We start from the raw sequence: 19806 nt of genomic DNA on the forward strand, positions 1-19806 counted from the left end.
GAAGAAGAAGAAACGGTCTTCGTGGCTTCCTGATCCTGATAGGAGGTGGCCCGTGCAGGGGTGGTGATGTAATAATGCCAAGTCAAGGAGGTTGAAAGGGTAATTTCAGTTGTAGGAGTTAGCTGGATGAAGATAAGCATTGCTAGGGAATTTGAGCTGTCAAGGGAAGTATTACAAGCAAAAGTTTAAGAAGAAAATTCAATTACTCGGGGATATGTGGTCGTGGAATCTGCAGACAATATTCCAGTGTTCGCTCAACTATTTGTTATTGTTTTTGTACAATTATTAATTTCTTTGTAATATAATTTTTATATTTGTAAAGGAAATTGTTTTGTAATGATAGGGATGGAAGGAAGGAATTTAGGCAGATTCGTGGTGCCAACAAGCCTCCGAGAATGGAATACAATCGGGGTAATTTCTTGGATGCTTCACAAAATCACAATTGGACTTATTTATAGTTGTAGCCCAGACTCGATGTTTACAACTCATTATTAAGTTACAACAAAACGCACATTACAACAATATAAAACGCAGCCTCATTGAATCCTCTGCCCTTATCCTTGATGCAATTCAGCTCGCCTTCTCCTTTTCTCAAAATCAACCAAGTATGAATTAGGATACTCTTTAGTTTATTTGAATAAGAGAATATCTAGTTATGAGTATTTTTGTCTATTAAAAAAGTGAAAAGATATAAATACTTATCTACTATAACTAACTAGATATTCTCCAATTCATTTAAACTAGAGATGATCCTATTTAACGTAGGTCTAGGGCTTAATGTATGACATATTGATTGATGTAACATAAAAATTGATTAACGTAATATAAAAATAAAAATAAAAAATAATTTTTTTTTAGTAAAAAATGAATAAAATTGTTTGTTAATATGAATAAATGAATTTGACTTTTTTTTTTTTTTTTTTTTTTGACAAACGAGCTCATAAGTCTAAAATGGTGAGGCATGAGAAGGCGTGAGGTTCGACAGTCCATGCGTCTGAACAAATATTCCCTTTCTGACTTCTTCCTTCTCTTTTTGACCCGCATTCTTGATTTAATCATCCAACTATTTTTAAGCTTTTTTTTTTTTTTTTTTTTTTGAAAAGAACTATTTTTAAGCTTTTGTTATTACTTGAGTGATTGAGATTTTATTATCTCTATATTTTCTTCATTTACCAAATTCAATGTTTATTATATGTGATAGCAACTAGTTATATAAAAATTTGGAATATTTTAAAAATAATAATTGTTGATGTGATAAAAGATATTTGGAAAATTAAAAAACCACATTGTACTTCCCATTAATTCAAGCACAAAATGCACTAGACTGATCTCATTCCCTCGAAGCACATAGTTAAATGTGACTCAAATTTTTGTTAGAGAGTATAACTCTTATTGAGTGGTGTTCGGAGTACTATAATCTTGGTTACATACTTCTATATAAATTAACTCTTGGCAACTATACAATTTAAATTATTAATTATGACATTAATTTTTAAATGATTTTTTTAACAAAAGTCATTGTTTAATTATATTTAAAGAATAATGCTATTTTAATACTGACTTATCACATTAATTTAATAACCATTAGTGAAATGTGGTTTAAGGGATTCTCCTATTAGCCACTTAAGAAAGAAAGAAAAAAAAAAAAACACTTAAAACACGCCACATCAACTAGTATAGAATAAGTGATAAATTAATATTGCTCATATTTACCGGTACATTCAATGGATTGTTACCAATCTAGTGATTAGAAGGCAAACACAAAAGGGAGTGTACATTGAAAGAGGCCTAATTGCGATTAAAGTCACGATGAAGGTAGGGCCATCAATTCATCAGAAAAGATAAAAATAAAACTAAAAATAGGGCCATCTCTCAAGCGATGGGCCTCTCTCTCTCTCTCTCTCTCTCTCTCTCTATATATATATATATATATATATATATATATATTTATTTATTTATTTTCCCCCATTCAGAAGTATAACGTTTCATCTTCTAGTGTAAGAGTATTCATAATGAAGGAGTCAAATTTTATGCAAAATAGCTTTTCAAAACTTACTTTTATCTAGTTTAGCTAATGAATTTTTAAATGCTTCTACATCTCATTAGCTATATTTCTATCTATTCTATTAAAATATCATTTTTTTTATTCTTTATTGGGAAAAAGTTTTGAGAAAAGTTACTGGAAAAAAGTGAGAAGTTTTAGGAAAAAGAGAAAATAAATTAGATTAATAAAAAATAAAAAGGCTCACTTGAAAAGTGCGGCTATTTTTTTTTGCTAATTCAAGATAAAATTTTTTTTACAAATCCAATTAGACATTTTAAATAAAATTAACATTTGGCTTATGAATGTAGGTTAGGCACAAAAAGCGAAGTTTGGTTGTGCATTGAATATTATATATAAATAAAAACAGCAAATTTCTTCTCTCTTTTTTTTTTCCTCTTTATTTTATCTTAAAGAAATTACATTTTCCTATTACTAAAATAGCTAACCAAATGTAGATCTTGTGTAGACATGTTAAAAAAAAAAAAAAAAGCTCTAAATGCATACAGGCCACAAATTTAAAATGTTACCACTTATAAAGATCTGGGCGGATTCGAACCACCATCCTCTCGAAGCCCGAAAGGGCATGAGCGCTCTTCCGTTTTGAGCTACAGATCTATCAATTAAAAAGACATTATACTATTGCCAGCTCAAGATGAGAGTTTATCAACCTTTCGTGTCTTCCTTTATTTTTTTTGGGGTTGAATTCTCACTTTCTTTTCTTATTTTAACTATTTTCAAAGGCTTAAAACAGGCCACCTCAATAAATAATGCCGACTATATATTGGTGTTTAAAGGCAAATCCAACATCTTTAACAAACACTCGATAAAATTCTCTACATACTCAAAACGTATTTTTTGTACTTTTTTGATACATTAAAACAAATAAATAATATAACTCCAAAAAATAATTAATAAAACCTTTTGACACACAGATTTGAGTTGTTTGCTTCATTTTTAATTTTACTTTTTTTTTTAAAAAAAAAAATAATAATAATAATAATTGAAATAAGAGAACGAAAGATAGCAAAAAATTTCCTAAACCTCTTTTCCTGAAAAAACTGCCCAAGCTGAGATTAAAAAGTGCCAACTTCTCTCCGTGGAAAAATACTATTGAAGTAAAAAAAAAAAAAAACCAAGCTTCCATCTCTTCCAAAAAATATCAAGATTAGAAAACATCATACAAGATATCTTAAACAGTAAAGCAGAACATCAAGAAAAACAAATAATAAATGCTCTTACGAATTAAAGCTCTAATTTCCAAGTTAAACTTGTTGAACCAAATTTTGCCAAGCATTTAAAAGAGGTGTTTTAAGTAATGAGGAGCGTAAAAGAAAGAAATGCAAGGTTGATATAAGAATGCAAGCACAACGTGGTAAATGAATTATTAATTATGCAAGTCCCAACCAACTCCTAAATTTTTGTTTAAAAAAAAGACCGATACAAGAGTTCAATGAGAACAAGAAGTCACTATCGTAAAATTGTTACAGGACACAGTAGCTTCCACCATCACTCTACATGAAGTGCAAATCAAAAAGGCTAAAATATATGTTAATTATTTGGCTAAGCTAACATGTACTGTTCTTTCAACGGTTAAATCAAATTTCTAACTTAATACTTTCTTTATCAAGAACGTTCAAAATTAAATTAAAATTTAAAACGATCAAGAGAATAACTGTTTACAGCACAAAACCAAATCAAACATAAAAGCAGTAAATAAAATATCCCAGAAAGTAATTGAAATTAAAAGGAGCCAAATCTTTGCTTTTAGACAGACAAATTGTCCAAGAAAACAATCACTGTCCCTCTAAAAGCAAATAGACAGTTCTCCCCAATTCAATTGAAATGGAGAGAACCCATTTCCATATATTACATATCTCAAGTAGCAAACTTTGACGCTTTTGGCAACTTCAACGTCAAAATAAGAAGGCTTTGTTTGTAACAAAAATTGATTGGAGTAAACATATATATAAGAATTACATAGAAAAAGAAAAAATTTTGTATTATAACAATTTTTTATTCAAAGAGACAATGATGTAATAAAAAAATAAATACAAATTTCAAGCAATTAAATTTTTTGCAAAATAATGCCGGTCCATAGCAGTTTTTTATGCTATGTACCATCTTTTCCACTGCCTTTAATCCTTTAAATCATATGTGCAGTGGTCTTCCCTAAGGAAATGCTAAAAGAACGCTGACTCGCATCGCATTCCAGCCAAAAATTTTTGTTTTTTAATAATTAAAAATATTAAAGAAAAATTTTTTTGGCAGGTATCATGATAATAATTAAATTATTTTTTAATTAAATAACACTAACGTACGTAACTTTTCACACACATGTATTACACAAATCACTGCCTAATAAAATTACTGCTTTAATCATTTATTTGTTACTATTCAAATAATAAACTCACTACAAAACATAACATTTTCATTTTTCCATAACGAAAATCAATTTCTACTACAGTAAAAAAATCAAAGCCTTCGCATAACAAGCAGCCTCAGAGAAAAGAGAATAAATGACTAAAATAATTTTTCTATTATACCCCCTTCTCAACCAAGAAAAAAAAGGCCCACTCTTAAAAATGGTTTATCATCAAATGACAACCATTTTTACGAGGTGGTTTGGTAACCTACTTTAAAGATAACTCCTATCCTCCAAATCCAAATATGATGCGAGGCGTTCCTAGCAACCATTTGTAAGATTTGGGAGATAAAAGGTAAACAAAAGAATAAAAACTATTTTCCTTGCAAAACATTTAAAACATAACAAATTCTCAACAAAAACACATAAAACCGTTTAAAAAGAGTTACCAAGATTGATAGCACTTTTTAAAACGCTGTTCGATCCTCTTTTAAGATCTATTTTGTGTTTTGGTAAAAAGTGTTTTATTTGTGGATTTCTATGATCTTTCTTCGGTCCCTTATCTAAACATTGGTAGGAAGACAACGGCACTACATAAATATGAAAAATGCTATAATTATTACTGAGAAGTGATTAAGTGATCAAGTAATGATACAACTTACGCCTGGCGTGCATCAACAGTGATGCACGCCAGGCGTAAATAGTATCATTACTCTTAAGTGATCATATGGATAAAATGATAAAAAGGCACACCTGTTCATGCACGCCAGCGTGCCCTTTACCATTACCCATACAATATACACACCTTATCATATATTATAAAATATTATGTAAACAGTAAAAAAATAATTTTTATTTTTATTTTTTCAGTTTAAATAATATTTTATAATATATTAACACTGGAATGTTCACTTGATCACTACTCATTATTAGTGCTCCAATATATCTTTCACAGAAAAATAACATACTAAACAGGTCAAAGATACCAAAGCAAATAACTGTTGCAAAGCATTAAAACCACGCCACAATTAAGATGGACAACAGGGGAAAAAGCATAAAACGTAAAATAATATGTGATACGATCATTGATCACAGATTTGTCACCTCAAACGACCAGCCATCGATCTGATCTGTAAAATTGACAATGTCACAGACTTGCCACTCAAGACAGCGGCCGTCTTTCTCCAGAAAACTCTTGAACAGCAAAATTCTCCTCCACGAGTCACCAAGTTCTTGATCAACCGTAAGAAGAAACCAACTTGTCCGACATACCAGGATTAGAATCCGTAATTGGGTTATGAGATCCGGAGACTCGTCGATTAAAGTGAAACAAATTCCTTCCTAGTACCACAGGAGTGGGAACAATACAACACATCTCACCAAAATTATACAGAGTTACATATAATCACACCGCATCCAGGGCTACACATGCCACAGTACTTCAAATAAACAGATGTTTTTTTTGTATTAAGGACAACAATTTGTTGCAATAAAAATTCCCGGTAATTACCCAAATATTTCTTCTGGAACCCGTCAAAGCTAATTTAAGCTATTATTTAACATAATTATTTACTATTTGTAGCTAGATCGGAACAAGATGATCGTATGCAAGCCTCAATGATCGCAATATCTTAATGGTTTCAATACTGTTATCACAAATATTTAAACAAAAGTAGGCCAATGGACGTAGTCAAAGCCCTTCAGTACTATCTTGAAAGCCCTTTTAAGTAAAAAGTTGAATGATTTTCAGATGTTGCAAACAAATATACAATTTCCCGGCTTAGCCGTGTTAACATGAGATTGATGAAGCATGGTTTGAGATAACGCTAGATTCAATCGGCAGATCTCGACGAATTCGTTTCAAAAAGTAATTTTAACATAATAACTTGAAGTATGTATTTCTCTCGGGTAACTAAGAATAGAAACTTGTGTAATTTGAAAAGTAATTCAAGTAGATGAATAAATGTTGTGTGTACCTTTAATCCCCGGAAGTCGATGCAGATCTGAAAACGCTACTACGCTACTGACTCGGATTGTCTGTGTAAGATTCAGATCAAGCACATCATGATGGATGCTATGGCCAAATCAATGGAAAGAGAGGGAAAGAAAACCATCAGAACACGGCGCACCAGAGGAGAGACCCCGGGAAAAAAAAAATCCCCGTGCGGTCTTCCCTCAAAACCAAAAAACTTGCATCTTTTATTAAGAGATTGGGTGACCTGCCATGCAAGCGCACCTGTCATGGCAAAGGTCGACAACAAATTCAATCATTGACTCGGGCTCCCTGAAATCAGGCCCCTCCTGATTTCTTACGCACACTACTAACAACCGCGATGAAATCTATGGCGATTACAACGCTAAGAACTTGCTTAACAATCGCGTACAAAGAATAAATATCAATATGAGTAAAGCGATTAGCCTCCGTCCGGAGTAAGAGGCACAGATCTCAGCCGATTTGACCAGAGACCCCAAACAAGGACAGCTAGCCACCGATAAGCAACACCACGTCAGATCTGAGACCGGTACGACTCCCACAGCAGACGATCGCGGATCTCCGCCATAAACTCAGCCTTTGGAAGAAGAAAACAGAAAGTGTCAGTGAAGAAAAATTAAAAAAATTCAAAGCTCAAAAGCTAAGAGATCCATGAAGGAAAACATACCTCTGGAAGAAGAGAGATCTGATACGGAGAAACATTTGCGAAGAATTGGATCGACAGTGAATCTAGAAGAAAGAGAGGTCGAGGAGGCAGGGACGAAAGTGAATGGATGAATGGTAGGAAGAAGTGGAGAACCTAACTTATAGATGAGGTTTGAAAGCTTGAACGGTTGAGATGGACGACTTTTAAGGGATATCAACGGCAATCGTATAAACTACGTGGGTGAAGAGCTGTCACCCTTTTCCTGCGGGCGGTGGCGTGTAGATATAACCATTTGAATAAGTGTGGTTGTTGGCTTTGACACGTCGCTGTGCGTTGTTCTTACGCACATCGGAAACTACCATTCAATATTTGGTGCGTCCATTTTGGTCGAGAAATACCGAAATAGATGCTTTAGCATATTCCATTATATGCTTCCCCTTTTCCTAAATTGTTCATAAAAAGGATAAAAATAAGTAAATAAATAAAAAGTTCGGTAACACGTCACAATGAGTTGCCCTTAGGCACATTGAAAACTACCATTTAATCTCGACGGTTGGCTACTTTGAAATCATTTTCATTTTTAAATGAACGGTTATGATTTTCTCATAAACTATTTCTTAACCCCATCACCCTATTACGGTCCCAACTCCAAGGCATCGCAAGCCATGGTCGGACCCATGGGTGTTTCCTTGTTAGTGCCGATACTTGTCTCTTCTTCTTATTTCTTTTCTTCTCTTTGTTTTTTCTCTATTTTCTTTGAAATCATTGGTTTCTCGATTAAACACAATTTTTCTTGATGTTGTCTTTTTTATGAAGAAAAATATATCAAAAATAATGTTATATATTATATTTTTATCATACTTTATAAATATTACACTATTAATAATTTCTTTGATTTTTTTAAACAAATCTTAATTTGCTGATATAAGAGCATTCCCAATGGAAGAGCCAAATGTTACTTTTATCTATAATAGCTCTTCAAATGTTCAAAAAACCTCCCACATTGGATGAGCCAAAAATATATGTAAAATAGATATTTGATTAGAAGAGCTAAAAAAAAAGTTAAATGTAGCAGCACTTTTTAAGGGAGCCATTTTCTTTTTTAGTGTTTCTCTCTCCTGCTTTATCATTTTCCCAAATCTTTTCCCACATTTTTTTTAAAAATATAGCTAATCGGATGTGGAGACACTTAAAAATGGCTTAGCTAAACTAGATAAAAGTGAGTTTTGAAGAGCCATTTTACATAAAAATATGGCTCTTCCATTGGGAATGCTCTAAGAGGGAAGATAATATATTTTTGGTGAGATCCACAGTAGAGAAAATGAATTTTGTTGGCTATACCTACTTATTTTGAGAAAATACAAGCAAATATATAGCTAAGTTGTAACACTAAGACGAATAAAAGCTAAAGAAATTATGAAATGAAAATAGTGGAATAAAATATAAGGATAAGTATAGGTGGGCAGTGTATAGAGCATGAGATGTTATGATAAACATAGGATAGTAAGCCAGAATTAGAAGTTGAGATGAAAACATAATTAATAGAACAAAGAGACTTTTACTTCCCTCAAAGAAAAATAAATATTCACTAAATTGGCAAAAAAAAAAAAAAAAACTTAAAATATGCTTCAAAAGGGAAATGGTATATTTGAAGCCTATAAATAGCGCTTATCAAGCTATTCATAGTAACTACATTCGGTGGGCCGAAAAGAACTATTCAAATTATAGTCTCTACATAATTTGGACACACGCAACCTAAGTTTCACCCAATTTACTACCACGTGCACAATGTTGCTCAATTGAATTGAGTATGACTCAACTTTTGAATTTTGAATTAAAGAGCTCAATCCAAATGAGAAACAAGCCTTGTCTGAATGAGTTTAAGGAAATTTGGGAGGTACGTTTACAGGTTCGCACGTTTACGTAAATTTGGGTGAGCATGAACAACAGCAAAAAACATGGCCTTAAATAGGACCCTTAGATTGAAGAATGCTTCACCAATCTCACACTCTCATCTTGCTCAACTAAAAGGATGCCAAACACCCATCTCACTCTCTCATCTTGCTCGACTAAAAGGATGGCAAGAGCAAAGCGCTTACCTAATAGAATTATAATGTATAGAGAAGACGAAACCTCTTCTTCCTAGAGGAGTTGGCTACAAGAGATAAATTATTACATGCTCTTCAAACTCCGTATTTGTCAAGTTACTAATGTAATTGTATAGTTGTTATTGACGAGTTAAAAAAGTGAATTGTGGAGGTAAGACATTTTTATGTGTTAAAAGTTGTATTAGGAGAGATTTTCATAAGGAATATAGTTTCTGCATGATACACGCCAAAAAAAAACTCAAGATGACTCTTATTATAAGGCACTCAAACTATTAAATATTCCATGATCTCTTGCAAAGAGTTGCTTACCTTTTTATAAAGGTTTAATAGATAAATGGACAAGAAAGAATATATCTACTTTAAAGATAAATTGTTGTACAAGATTGTTACTTTACTTCTAACTAGAGTAAAATCTCCATCAAGTATTCATTATTGTTGCAAGCTTGGAGATTGCCTCTTGCTTTTTTACAAGTATTCCAGCAAGCTTCTCGCATGTTTTTTCTTCACCCATTCAACTGGTTGATAAAATTGTGGTATTCTATATTGTCTAGTGGGGCGAAGAAATAAGTCTTCAACTTTTTTATTTTAATCAGCAAAGATGGAGGGGGGTGAGGGGACAAAGGAAGGTAGGAGTAAGGATATGTGGCTAACAAAGAAGCAAGGGCCTTGGAGTAAAGGGAGAGTTGGTGGGTGGAGAGCAAGTAATGGTGGAGGACGAGAGAAGAGATGGCCAATGAGTTTAAGGTGCGGATTGGGTCGATAAATTGGCATATTTTGGACCCTTCATTAAGGTCTAAATTTTAAAAATTGCATTCCTTGCAGCACCAATCTCAATCCAATGAAATTAGAGACTAAAAAGTTTAAAAAGATTAAGACTAGCAACTTAAGAGTAGGGCCAAACCTATAAATTTCAAAAGAAACGGGGGCGAAATTGATGCGGCCTTTGACAACATAAAAGGGACAAAAAAAAAAAAAAAAAATACAAGTTTCTTCTTAATTACCTTTGTTACAATACTGAAATGAAATTATAAAAGAGGGTGCTGAAGATAATAGAAAGAGACTTTGTGTAAAGCAAATTGACAATGGTAGTCACACGGGGTATAATGGCTATATAGCATAACATATTTAAATTGAAAACTAGGAAATCAACAAGGTTGGAATGCAAGGATTTAGATCATACTCAATATCATCACTTCAGACATTGCATAGCATACACAGCTCTACCTTGGAAGAATCTGCTGCAACTGAAAAACACCAAAGAAACAAAACTTCCTTACGAATCAAGCCTTCAAGTCCTGCTGGTGGCAATAGCCTCACGCTGCTTAACAACTTGTCAAATCTCCTACTAGAGTCAGTATACCAAGCTTGGCCTCGCCATAAGCACATCTAATTGCCAAAAAGCTTTGCTTACAGGAATACAATTGATGATCTCAAAGGGTAGCAGAAATGCAACAGAAGGCCACCCAGTACACATGAAGTTATCTTCACAACATAGCAACTTGCTCATACAATAGATGCAATCAAGCAATCTATATTTGATTCAAGATGTAATGATATACAAGTGTAATAAAATTCCCTCCATTTCAATATTTTGTTTTTATTACATCTCACGGTGATACTACATTTAATTTTATAATTTTAAATTATTAGCCAACATATTCACCTAAGTATTGCGGGATAAAAATGTATTTGGCATTACCCTCTTTGTTCCCTAAAAATTGTACTTTTTTTTTCCTGAAAGTTTTACTTGAATTGCTGCATAGGAGGTCTTTATAAATAATCAAATATTGGGATATCATTGAGAAACTATGACTTCGTTGTGAAAGAAATAGATATGAATGATACTGCTGAAATGCCCTGCATTTAGAATCTTAGATCTGTTGAAAATAAAAATTTAGAGAATCCTTTACTCTACTTAAAGGCATTGGGCATCAAAAAATCATTGCGTATAACATAACGCTACCCTATTTTTGTTCTGTATTACTTGGGGGAACCATAGCAGTGACCTTTTGCATATACCTTTTACCTTTAAAACACAAGGACCAGTCGATTTGATGAACTCCACATATATATGTAGTAAACTGCCAACGATAAGATTCCCAATAACAAAAATTAATATTTATTTTCATTTTCTGTTTGTCAAATATACCGAGAATTATACCATTAAGACTCCTCAATCATATCCTCCAGAAGTAAATGAATAGAATTACCACGTCAGAGAATTTCCAAGAGATAAATGACTATTGCATCTTGAGGCCTAGTCTAACCATTTTGAGAACTTCTATCCCCGGCAATCTGTGTCTTGAGAGTCTGTTTGGCATAGCAGGATAAAAGTACGTTTTAAACAACATTGCAAAAATGTGCTTGGAAGTTTAATAGTGCGTTTTTTTTTTTTTTTTTAAATGATGTTTTTAAAGGCCAAACAGCAATTACGTTTTCGCTATTTTTTAAATCGGCCGCCAAAACGGACCCTTGGCTAATATTTCATTAGACTTTTTACCTTCACAATTAAAATCTAAAGCTGAATAAATGGCTTGGTAAGAGGATACCTTAAAATCCAGGTGAGTGCGAGTGCATCAATTGCAATGGTTGCTCATGTTCCTCAGCTACCCCTTTCTTTCATCCGGTAAGAAAGCATAGGCGTCGAGAGCTATAATAGAAATGAACACAGAAAAAGCAGCACACACAGGTGGGGGGACCCCGGGCAAACTCCCGTGCGATCGCTCCCCTCGCACCAAAAAAAACGTACGTATTTTATTATGTTTTTTTTTGTGACCCGCCATGCAAGCGCACCTGTCATGGCAAAGGCCGGACGACAAAGATAAATCAGGACTCAGCCCCCATCAACCTCGGGCCTTTTGTCCCGATATTATCTTATACATCCACTTACATCATCAACCTCTTTGCTTGGGTATAGAATTACATCACACTGCCAAAATTGTGATTGTCAAAAAAACAAATCTGTTGTTGCACTGGGATTGAGCCACGTGTGGATCCGCAAGACTTGCCGATAAATCAAACGCCGAGACAGCGGATAGAAAAGGCTGCTTCAACACCATGCCTGCAATGATCACAATCACAAAGCACAAGCACTCTCCAGGGCTGAAGTGAATAAGCGGAGATACAAACCTTAGAAGCAAAACAGAAGCAGGTCCAGCAATAACGAATTGATTTGGAAAAAGAATTAAACCAAAAAAAGCCGATAAGAAATCAAATCAAATAGAGAAGCGGTTTCAAATTCAAGCATTAGCAACCCAATCATCAACATCAGTTGGAGATGAATTCGAATCCAGACCTAGAACAGATCTCTCAGAAGTAAATTCTCGAAAAGCAAAACAGGTCAAACCAGAGTTTTTGCAGGGTCTATTGGCTTAACCTCTAGAAACCGCCATTGACGTGTAGCTCTCGAAGCAATCTAGCTGAATCCGAGAACGAAAAGCGTGGCAGAGAAGACATGCAGCATAGATCTGCAAAGGAAACACGAGAAAAGGGAGCAGAGGTAGCTGAGAGGCGTTGAATGAAAGGCAAAGGAGAATTAGGAGACAGCTGATATTTTGCTTGGTGATTACTGATTACATTTTATATTGCAATGGACGGCTGCAATTGGACTACCACATTAACGATCGACGGATAATATATTACCACGTCTGTGGGTTGGTACACTAAATTCTAATTGGGTAATGCTGTTTTCGTTATATGAGAATTTTAAGTGAAGTCATTTAATTAATTAATTAATTAAATGACTTCACTTAAAATCATTTAATTAATTAATTTTTTTTTTTTTAAAAAAAAAAAAACAAAATTAGTCCCGTGAAACGTGCAATATCAGCGAGAAAAAATAGGTGTGAAATCTCTTACAAAAATCGGAAGGAAAAAGTCCTGATGGGCTTTCGACGTGGCTCCATGAAAATCGACGGCTTCTATGCGCTGGCCACAGTTCAACTTTATTTGTTCTTGACTTGTTGGTCGTCGTCATGAAACACGTTGGATTTTTTTCAAAAAAAAACAAAAAACAAAAAAGAAAGAAACACGTTGGATTTACTGACCTTGTCAAACACGTTGGACGGGCGTTTATACGTTAGTGCCACGGAGCTTATCCCTATTTAGAGCATTGACATTGAAGGAGCAAAGTTGTATTTTTAGATTAGAAACGTTGAGATCAATAAATTTTTCATATTTTATCTATATTCTTTTACCGTTAGTCATTGAGTTTGTGGAGTTCATCGTTAACTTATGTAAAAACTATATAAGTTTATAAATCTAATAGTTGATTGTAAAGAAATAAAGAATATCTTCAAATTTAGACGTTGCACAAATTTCACCTTTTGTACAACCTACTCAATGAATGCCAAATAAACATGTTCCAAATTAGAAGATAGGTTTGGATACACTGAATTGTAACCTCATCATAAATCAAAACAAACAAAACCAACTTGACTGTTTCTGCTGCAACATGCCCTCTCTACCCAGCCCACACTGCCCAACCTGCATTGCTCTTCCCCGCACAGTTGGCTTCGAGAATCTCGCGTCCAGCCTACGCCGCCCAGCCCCATTAGAGAATATCTTCATTTGTAAGCCCCAATGTGGACGTTTCTTGTAACCCATTGTTTTCAATGGCTCACTATCACTTTTCCTTAAATAGTAGTTGAAAATATTATGGGTGTTTGTTTATTTGAGACCACAATTTCAGACCAAACGAAAAACAATAAAACGCCGGTGGATTGGGCGTGGCGCCAGTGGACGTGGTGCAGGTGGGCTGGGCGTTTGAAGCTGCCGGATTTTTGAAGCCGGTTGCAGTGTTCCGGCATGGGTTGCAGTGGGCCGGCGTGGGTTGGGCGTTAAATCAACTTACCAGTGGATTGGGCGTGGTGCCGATGGCTGGGTGGGCTGGGCGTGGGTTGGGAGGGGTGCCGGCAGGGGATGGCGGCTGGCTATGCGCTGTGGGTCACTAGTGGGCTGGGCGTGGTGCCGATTGGGCATGAAGGACGGTGAGCTGGGGTTGGGTGTGAAGGATTGTATTAATCTTTGTTGGTTTTGATTTATGATGAGAGAATAATCAGATGTTTCTAATATGCAACATGCTGAGGTGTCTTTCATTGTGTTGGTTGCACAAAAGGTGAATTTTGTGCAACGTACACACAGAAGACGCAACCATAAAGGAATATGTGTTAAATATATGAAATTTATTGACTCATAATATTTCTCTTATCTAAAATGACTATTACAAGTAGCAAAACTTTTGTAGGGAGTCATTTTTTTTTTTTTATTATTATTTCTCTCACCCGTTTTCTTTTTTTTTCTAAAACTTTCTCCTATTATTTCTCTTCCACATCTCATTTTTTTTTAATTTTCTTTTACTATTTCTCTCAAGATATTTTCTTTCCCAAAAGTTAAAAAATATAATATTTAGAAAAAATACAATCTTTATAAAAAAAAAAGGGTTAAATACTATTTCAGTGCCCGTGGTTCGTACTAAAATCAAATAGCCACCTCAATTTTCAAAAATATTACAAATGGTACATGTGGTAAGCCAATAAACTTACTTTGTACCTCCATTAAGATTTCGTTAAGTATTTTAACGAAAAGCCATATTACCCTTACATGTGGGCACCATGTGGTGTGGTACCTGAATTTTTGGTGCTAAGTCATTTTTTTTAATAAAAAATAAAAACAAAAAAAAAAATAAAAAAATAAAAAACCTGCGTACTGCCTAAAGAAAAACCAGTGTTCTCTCCATTCTCCTCTCCCCCAACCCCCTAGGTTTTTGCTGGACCCAAATACCATCTTCGCCATCCCTCCCTCAACGCTGTTGCAGTTGCCGTCGCCGTCCCTCAACGCCGTTGGTCTTCCTCAAAGAAAAGATTTTCCCCCATTACCCAGCAAGCCATGCGTGAACCTGATGAACCCATAAAACAGGGTTCTTGTCATGTGGATGTGCCTGAACCTGCTGCAGAAGGAACGAAAATCGCTAAAAACTCTAGAATCCAAGTTTCACAAGTTTGGTAATGGGAATGAGATGCCTGATTCGCTACATAGGCTAAGGATTGATGATAAATGAAATTATGTAGCTCAAAATCCTTAATGATTTGCCAAAATCCTTAATGATTTGCAGTGATATGAAAATCACTTGATGCCCATTCGTTTTGTTGGAGTGGCCAGAGAAGGAATGTTGTCTTTCTTTTTGTTCCTACCGTTCTAGTTATACCGTCAAATGAATGTAATAGTAGTGGCTTATATTATCCCTTCGTGAATTCAGAGGGAAAAGCTAATATGGTTCTTGTAACTTAACAAATAAGTTTGCTAAGTTCACAAAGCCTGCTATTAAAATCAAAAGGATTTCCCTTGAGCAGTTTGCTGCTTGGAATTCTTCTTCTCTTCCAGTTAGAGAATCATGGACCCCTCCCTCGACCGCGACTGCGACGGCGTTGAGAGGGACGGTGATGACAACGGCAACGGCGTTGAGGGAGGGATGGCGAAGATGGTATTTGGGTCCTGCAAAAACATAGGGGGTTGGGGGAGAGGAGAATGGAGAGAACACTTGTTTTTCTTTTGTGTTTTTTCTTTAGGCAGTAGGCAGGTTTTTCTAATTTTGGTTTTTTTTTTTTTTTTTTTAATTAAAAAAAATACGTGGCACCCAAAAATTCAGATACCACACCACGTGGCACCCACGACGTGTAAGGGTGACATAGCGTTCTGTTAAAAAAACTTAACGGAACGAAATCTTAACGAAGGTATCAAATGGGTTTATGAGCTTACCACAACTACCATTTGCGATATTTTTGAAAACTCAGGTAATTATTTGATTTTGGTCCAAACCATAGGTACTAGAATAGTATTTAAGTATTTAACCCTAAAAAAAAAATTAAAAAAAAAATTAAATGATATAGATAAAAATATAACTAATCATATATAGGATGCCTTTAAAAATTTATTAGCTAAGAGCATTCCCAATAAAGGAGCAAAATTATACTTTTATCTAAAATGGCTAATCAAATTTGTAAAAAAACCCCACATTGGATTAGCAAAAAAAAAATCCAAAATGGATATTTTATTAGACTAAGCAAAAAAAAAAAATGTTACATGTAGCGCACTTTTCCCATGAGCCATTTCATTTTTTTATTATTTCTCCTCACATGTTTTTTTTTTTTTCCCACAATTTTCTTTTGCTATTTCTCTCCTACATCTCTTTTTTTTTTTCCAAAATTTTATCCTAGCTACTATTTCTCTCTCCATATCTTTTTTTTTTCCCCAAAAGTTGAAAAATAGGATATTTAAGAAAAATACAATTCCTATAAACAAATAATAATAATATTTAAATGATATGGATAAAAATATAGCTAATCATATGTAGGAGGCATTTAAAAATTCCTTAGTTAAACTAGATAAAATAAGTTTTGATAAGTCATTTTACATAAAAATTTGACTCATCCATTAGGAATACTTGCTAAACTAAATAAAGTCAATTTTGACTTTTGACTGTTGAGGAGCTATTTTGCATACAAATTTAACGGGACATAATTAGCCTTTTTTAAAAAAAAAAAAAAAAAAAAAAAAAAATTTGGGTAAACGAGGACCTATTCGCATGGTTATACTTAACTTTGTTTGGTAAAGCTATCTCTTCTTTTACTATTTATTTTTAAAATAAAAATATTAACAAGTAGTTTAAAATACAAAACATTCACCAAACAATAAAAATTATTTTCATATATACAGCGTATTTTCAAAAATAAAAAATAAAAAACATTTTAACAAACAAAGTCAATATTGTATCAATATTCAATACATAGATAATAGATATACTCTTGTAATACCATTTGCTAAAGGTCCCTGGAGGGCCTACTTAAACCCAGTGAAACATGTTGTCGCATGGCTCAAGAATGTGATCAAATCAATATTTTGTTAGCCTGTACTTAAAAAGCTCTAAAACAATCTAAAACATATTCTTAGCTTTTGGACGAAGAATATATCATATTCAGACGAGAAATAACATAAAGGGTTCAATCAACATAACGTTTGGACAGGAATAAACCATATTTGGACGATAAACAATATTATGGATAGGTTTGGTATGCTAAAATTATTGTTATTATATTTTAATCAAATTCCATAAAAACATTGTAAGCCGAAAAATTACATTTCAAAAAACCACCTCAATCCATGGTCGTCCCCCACTCTAGTGGGGAACTCTAGTAGACGAAGAATAAATCATATTTGAACGAAAAATAATATTTAGGTGTGCCCCTTCAAAAACGTCGTATTAACTACTTGTGCATCAAAGTAATCGATGTGCGATAAATTGTAAAAACATACTTGAACACCTAAATATTATTTTCCATTTGGACGGCCTTTTTTATGCTTCTATTGTAATATTAAATAACATCACCTTTTTTTAAAAAAAAAATATTTAAGCTGCAGAAAGCGTGTCTAAACTTTAAATACTCCACCAATAAAGCTTAAATTATGCTTCTATTGCAATATTAAATAACAGAGTGATGATAAAGGGAACGCCAAGCGTGCCCACGCCCGGCTGATTTAATATTTTATTATAATAAAATAAAATATTTTATTATTTTAATTAAAAAAAAAAAAAAGTCAGGCGTGCATGAACAATACCAAGGATCTATAACATAAAAGCCAAAATTTATTTAGGGAAAAAAAAAAAGAGGGGAGAAGAAAAAATAGCTGTCCCGAGCAACATTAATACATAGAGACAGACGTACATGGAGAAAGACAAGCAGCAGCTCACACATCGTTAGCCATGGCTATACGGAAAACAAAGGTTACGGATAGTATTTAAAATCTAAGAATTTGCGTTGGTCTGGTGTCTCGCTTTTTCCTTCTCCTTCACTTCGCTCCCTTGGGACTTGTCATAAGCTTCACGTACAATTCCAAATATGCAAATTAAAAGTTTAATAATAAATAAAATAATTATGGGTAGAATATAAATTAAATAATTAAATTCTAGTACAAATAAATAGTAATTTAATCGTAGTAAATATAAAGAAGTGATGATTTAAAAGTAAAGATGAAGTTATATCTTATATGCAACTTTCACTTGCCACCGCAAAATATTGTCTCAATTAAAATTCCGTGACGAAAATTGTCTTTAACTCGGCCCATCAACCGGGCTTGTCTTTAAAACGCGTCTCTAGAATGCATGTAAGCGGAATTTCCTCCCAAATGCATGGATTTCTTCCGATTCAATTCAATGCATGTATGTAGACGAATTTCTTACCTGCATTCTAGAGAAATTTCCTAATATATATATATATATATAGAGAGAGAGAGTAGAATGCATGTAAGAGGAATTTTCTCCCAAATGCATGAATTTCTTCCGATTCAATTCAATGCGTGTATGTAAGATAAATTTCTTACATGCATTCTAGAGAAATTTCCTCTTAAATACAAAAAATTTCTTCAAATTGTGTTTATAAAATATCATATATATTTGAAATAGAGTAATACTCAACTCATATCCTACGCCCATATAATTAAATTGATGTGACAATTTTCATAACTTCTTGAATCAGAATTTATTAAAAAAAAAAAAAAGTCTAAGGATTAATGTGCTCATTAGGCCATTTAAAGAGGGGGGATACGAGTTGGGTATTTAAGCATTACTCTTTTAAAAAAAAATTCCTGAAAAGCTCACTTTAATTTGTTGGTCTAAGTGCTTTTTTAGTTATTAAAAATAAACTCCCTAGCACAAAACTAAACATGCCCTTAATAGACTAAATTTGTAGAAGAACTAAACTTTTTCCGTACGTGTATTGGATGAGGGACTTACCAGGGTGATTTTCATGGACATGCCCATCCTGCTCAGGCTTTGGAATAGACTGGTTGCCTCCATATATCCCACCAAATCCTTCCTCATCCGACCTGGTGGAGTACCCCTCGCCAAACGAATGAGACATCACGTCCCTTACCACATACACCCACAACAATTCCAAGCACATCAAATAAGACTAAAGAGATATTGTTTGAAACTGATTTAAATAAATAAATAAAAGGAAAAAAAAAAAAAAAAAAACCAACAACTAACCCAGTTTTCTCGTTTGGGTTGTGGGCCTTGTCCGTCTTATGCTTGTTATCAGGTTGCTGGCTCGCCATAGTTGCGCCCTTCCTGAATCCGATCCCACACGCTTTCCGGCCAGCGTTATACGGCAGAGGTGCTGAGAACAAAGTAGGTGGATGTATTCGAGTTGATCGGATAATTGCGTAATTCATCTTTGTGCCTCTCTGGGTCTTTATATCACTAGCTTAAGCTAAATATACAAGATCCGCTTTGGAGTGAGAGAAGATATTGTCAGCAACGACGTCCGATTCAAGGGACCAGAAAACCCGATTCTACGTATGACACGTAGAATTTGATTGCACACGAGTCATGTTATCAGAGTGTTTGAGTGTTATAAATGTCACATCGGCCACCTTATGAATCTTAAACTTATCGATGGTGCTCAAAAAAAAAAAAAAAAACAAAAAAAAAGGCTTATCGATGTTTTTGCTGCAAATTAATGGCGAAAGCTCGTGACGAGAAGTGAATTTTGCCCTTGCCCCTTTCATAACTTAAGCGTGAATAGAATACGGTGATGTCTTACCAAAAAAAAATGAAACAGAACACGGTGATGTTATACTTTGCACTACAGTCATATT

At 34.0% G+C, this 19806-nt stretch overlaps 1 protein-coding gene and 2 long non-coding RNA genes across 3 annotated transcripts; all 3 read right to left on the reverse strand.

Moving 5' to 3' along the window:
* Positions 1 to 5387: 5387 nt before the first annotated feature.
* Positions 5388 to 7452, reverse strand: LOC132186705 (uncharacterized). Its single transcript, XR_009440766.1, has 2 exons — positions 7067 to 7452; positions 5388 to 6976 (listed from the first exon to the last, which is right to left on the reverse strand). It is a non-coding gene; the product is annotated as an uncharacterized LOC132186705 (long non-coding RNA).
* A 2742-nt stretch (positions 7453 to 10194) lies between these two features.
* Positions 10195 to 12689, reverse strand: LOC132186228 (uncharacterized). The gene is made up of 2 exons (XR_009440736.1): positions 11703 to 12689; positions 10195 to 11463 (listed from the first exon to the last, which is right to left on the reverse strand). It is a non-coding gene; the product is annotated as an uncharacterized LOC132186228 (long non-coding RNA).
* Positions 12690 to 17752: 5063 nt separating this feature from the next.
* On the reverse strand, positions 17753 to 19605 carry LOC132186229 (uncharacterized). The gene is made up of 3 exons (XM_059600088.1): positions 19196 to 19605; positions 18941 to 19074; positions 17753 to 18027 (listed from the first exon to the last, which is right to left on the reverse strand). The coding sequence occupies exons 1-3, from the start codon at positions 19378 to 19380 to the stop codon at positions 17954 to 17956; spliced, it is 393 nt and encodes a 130-aa protein (XP_059456071.1). The 5' UTR covers positions 19381 to 19605; the 3' UTR covers positions 17753 to 17953.
* Between the last annotated feature and the right edge of the window lie 201 nt (positions 19606 to 19806).

The sequence above is a fragment of the Corylus avellana genome, chromosome ca7 (assembly GCF_901000735.1).
Source record: "Corylus avellana chromosome ca7, CavTom2PMs-1.0".
NCBI lineage: Eukaryota > Viridiplantae > Streptophyta > Magnoliopsida > Fagales > Betulaceae > Corylus > Corylus avellana.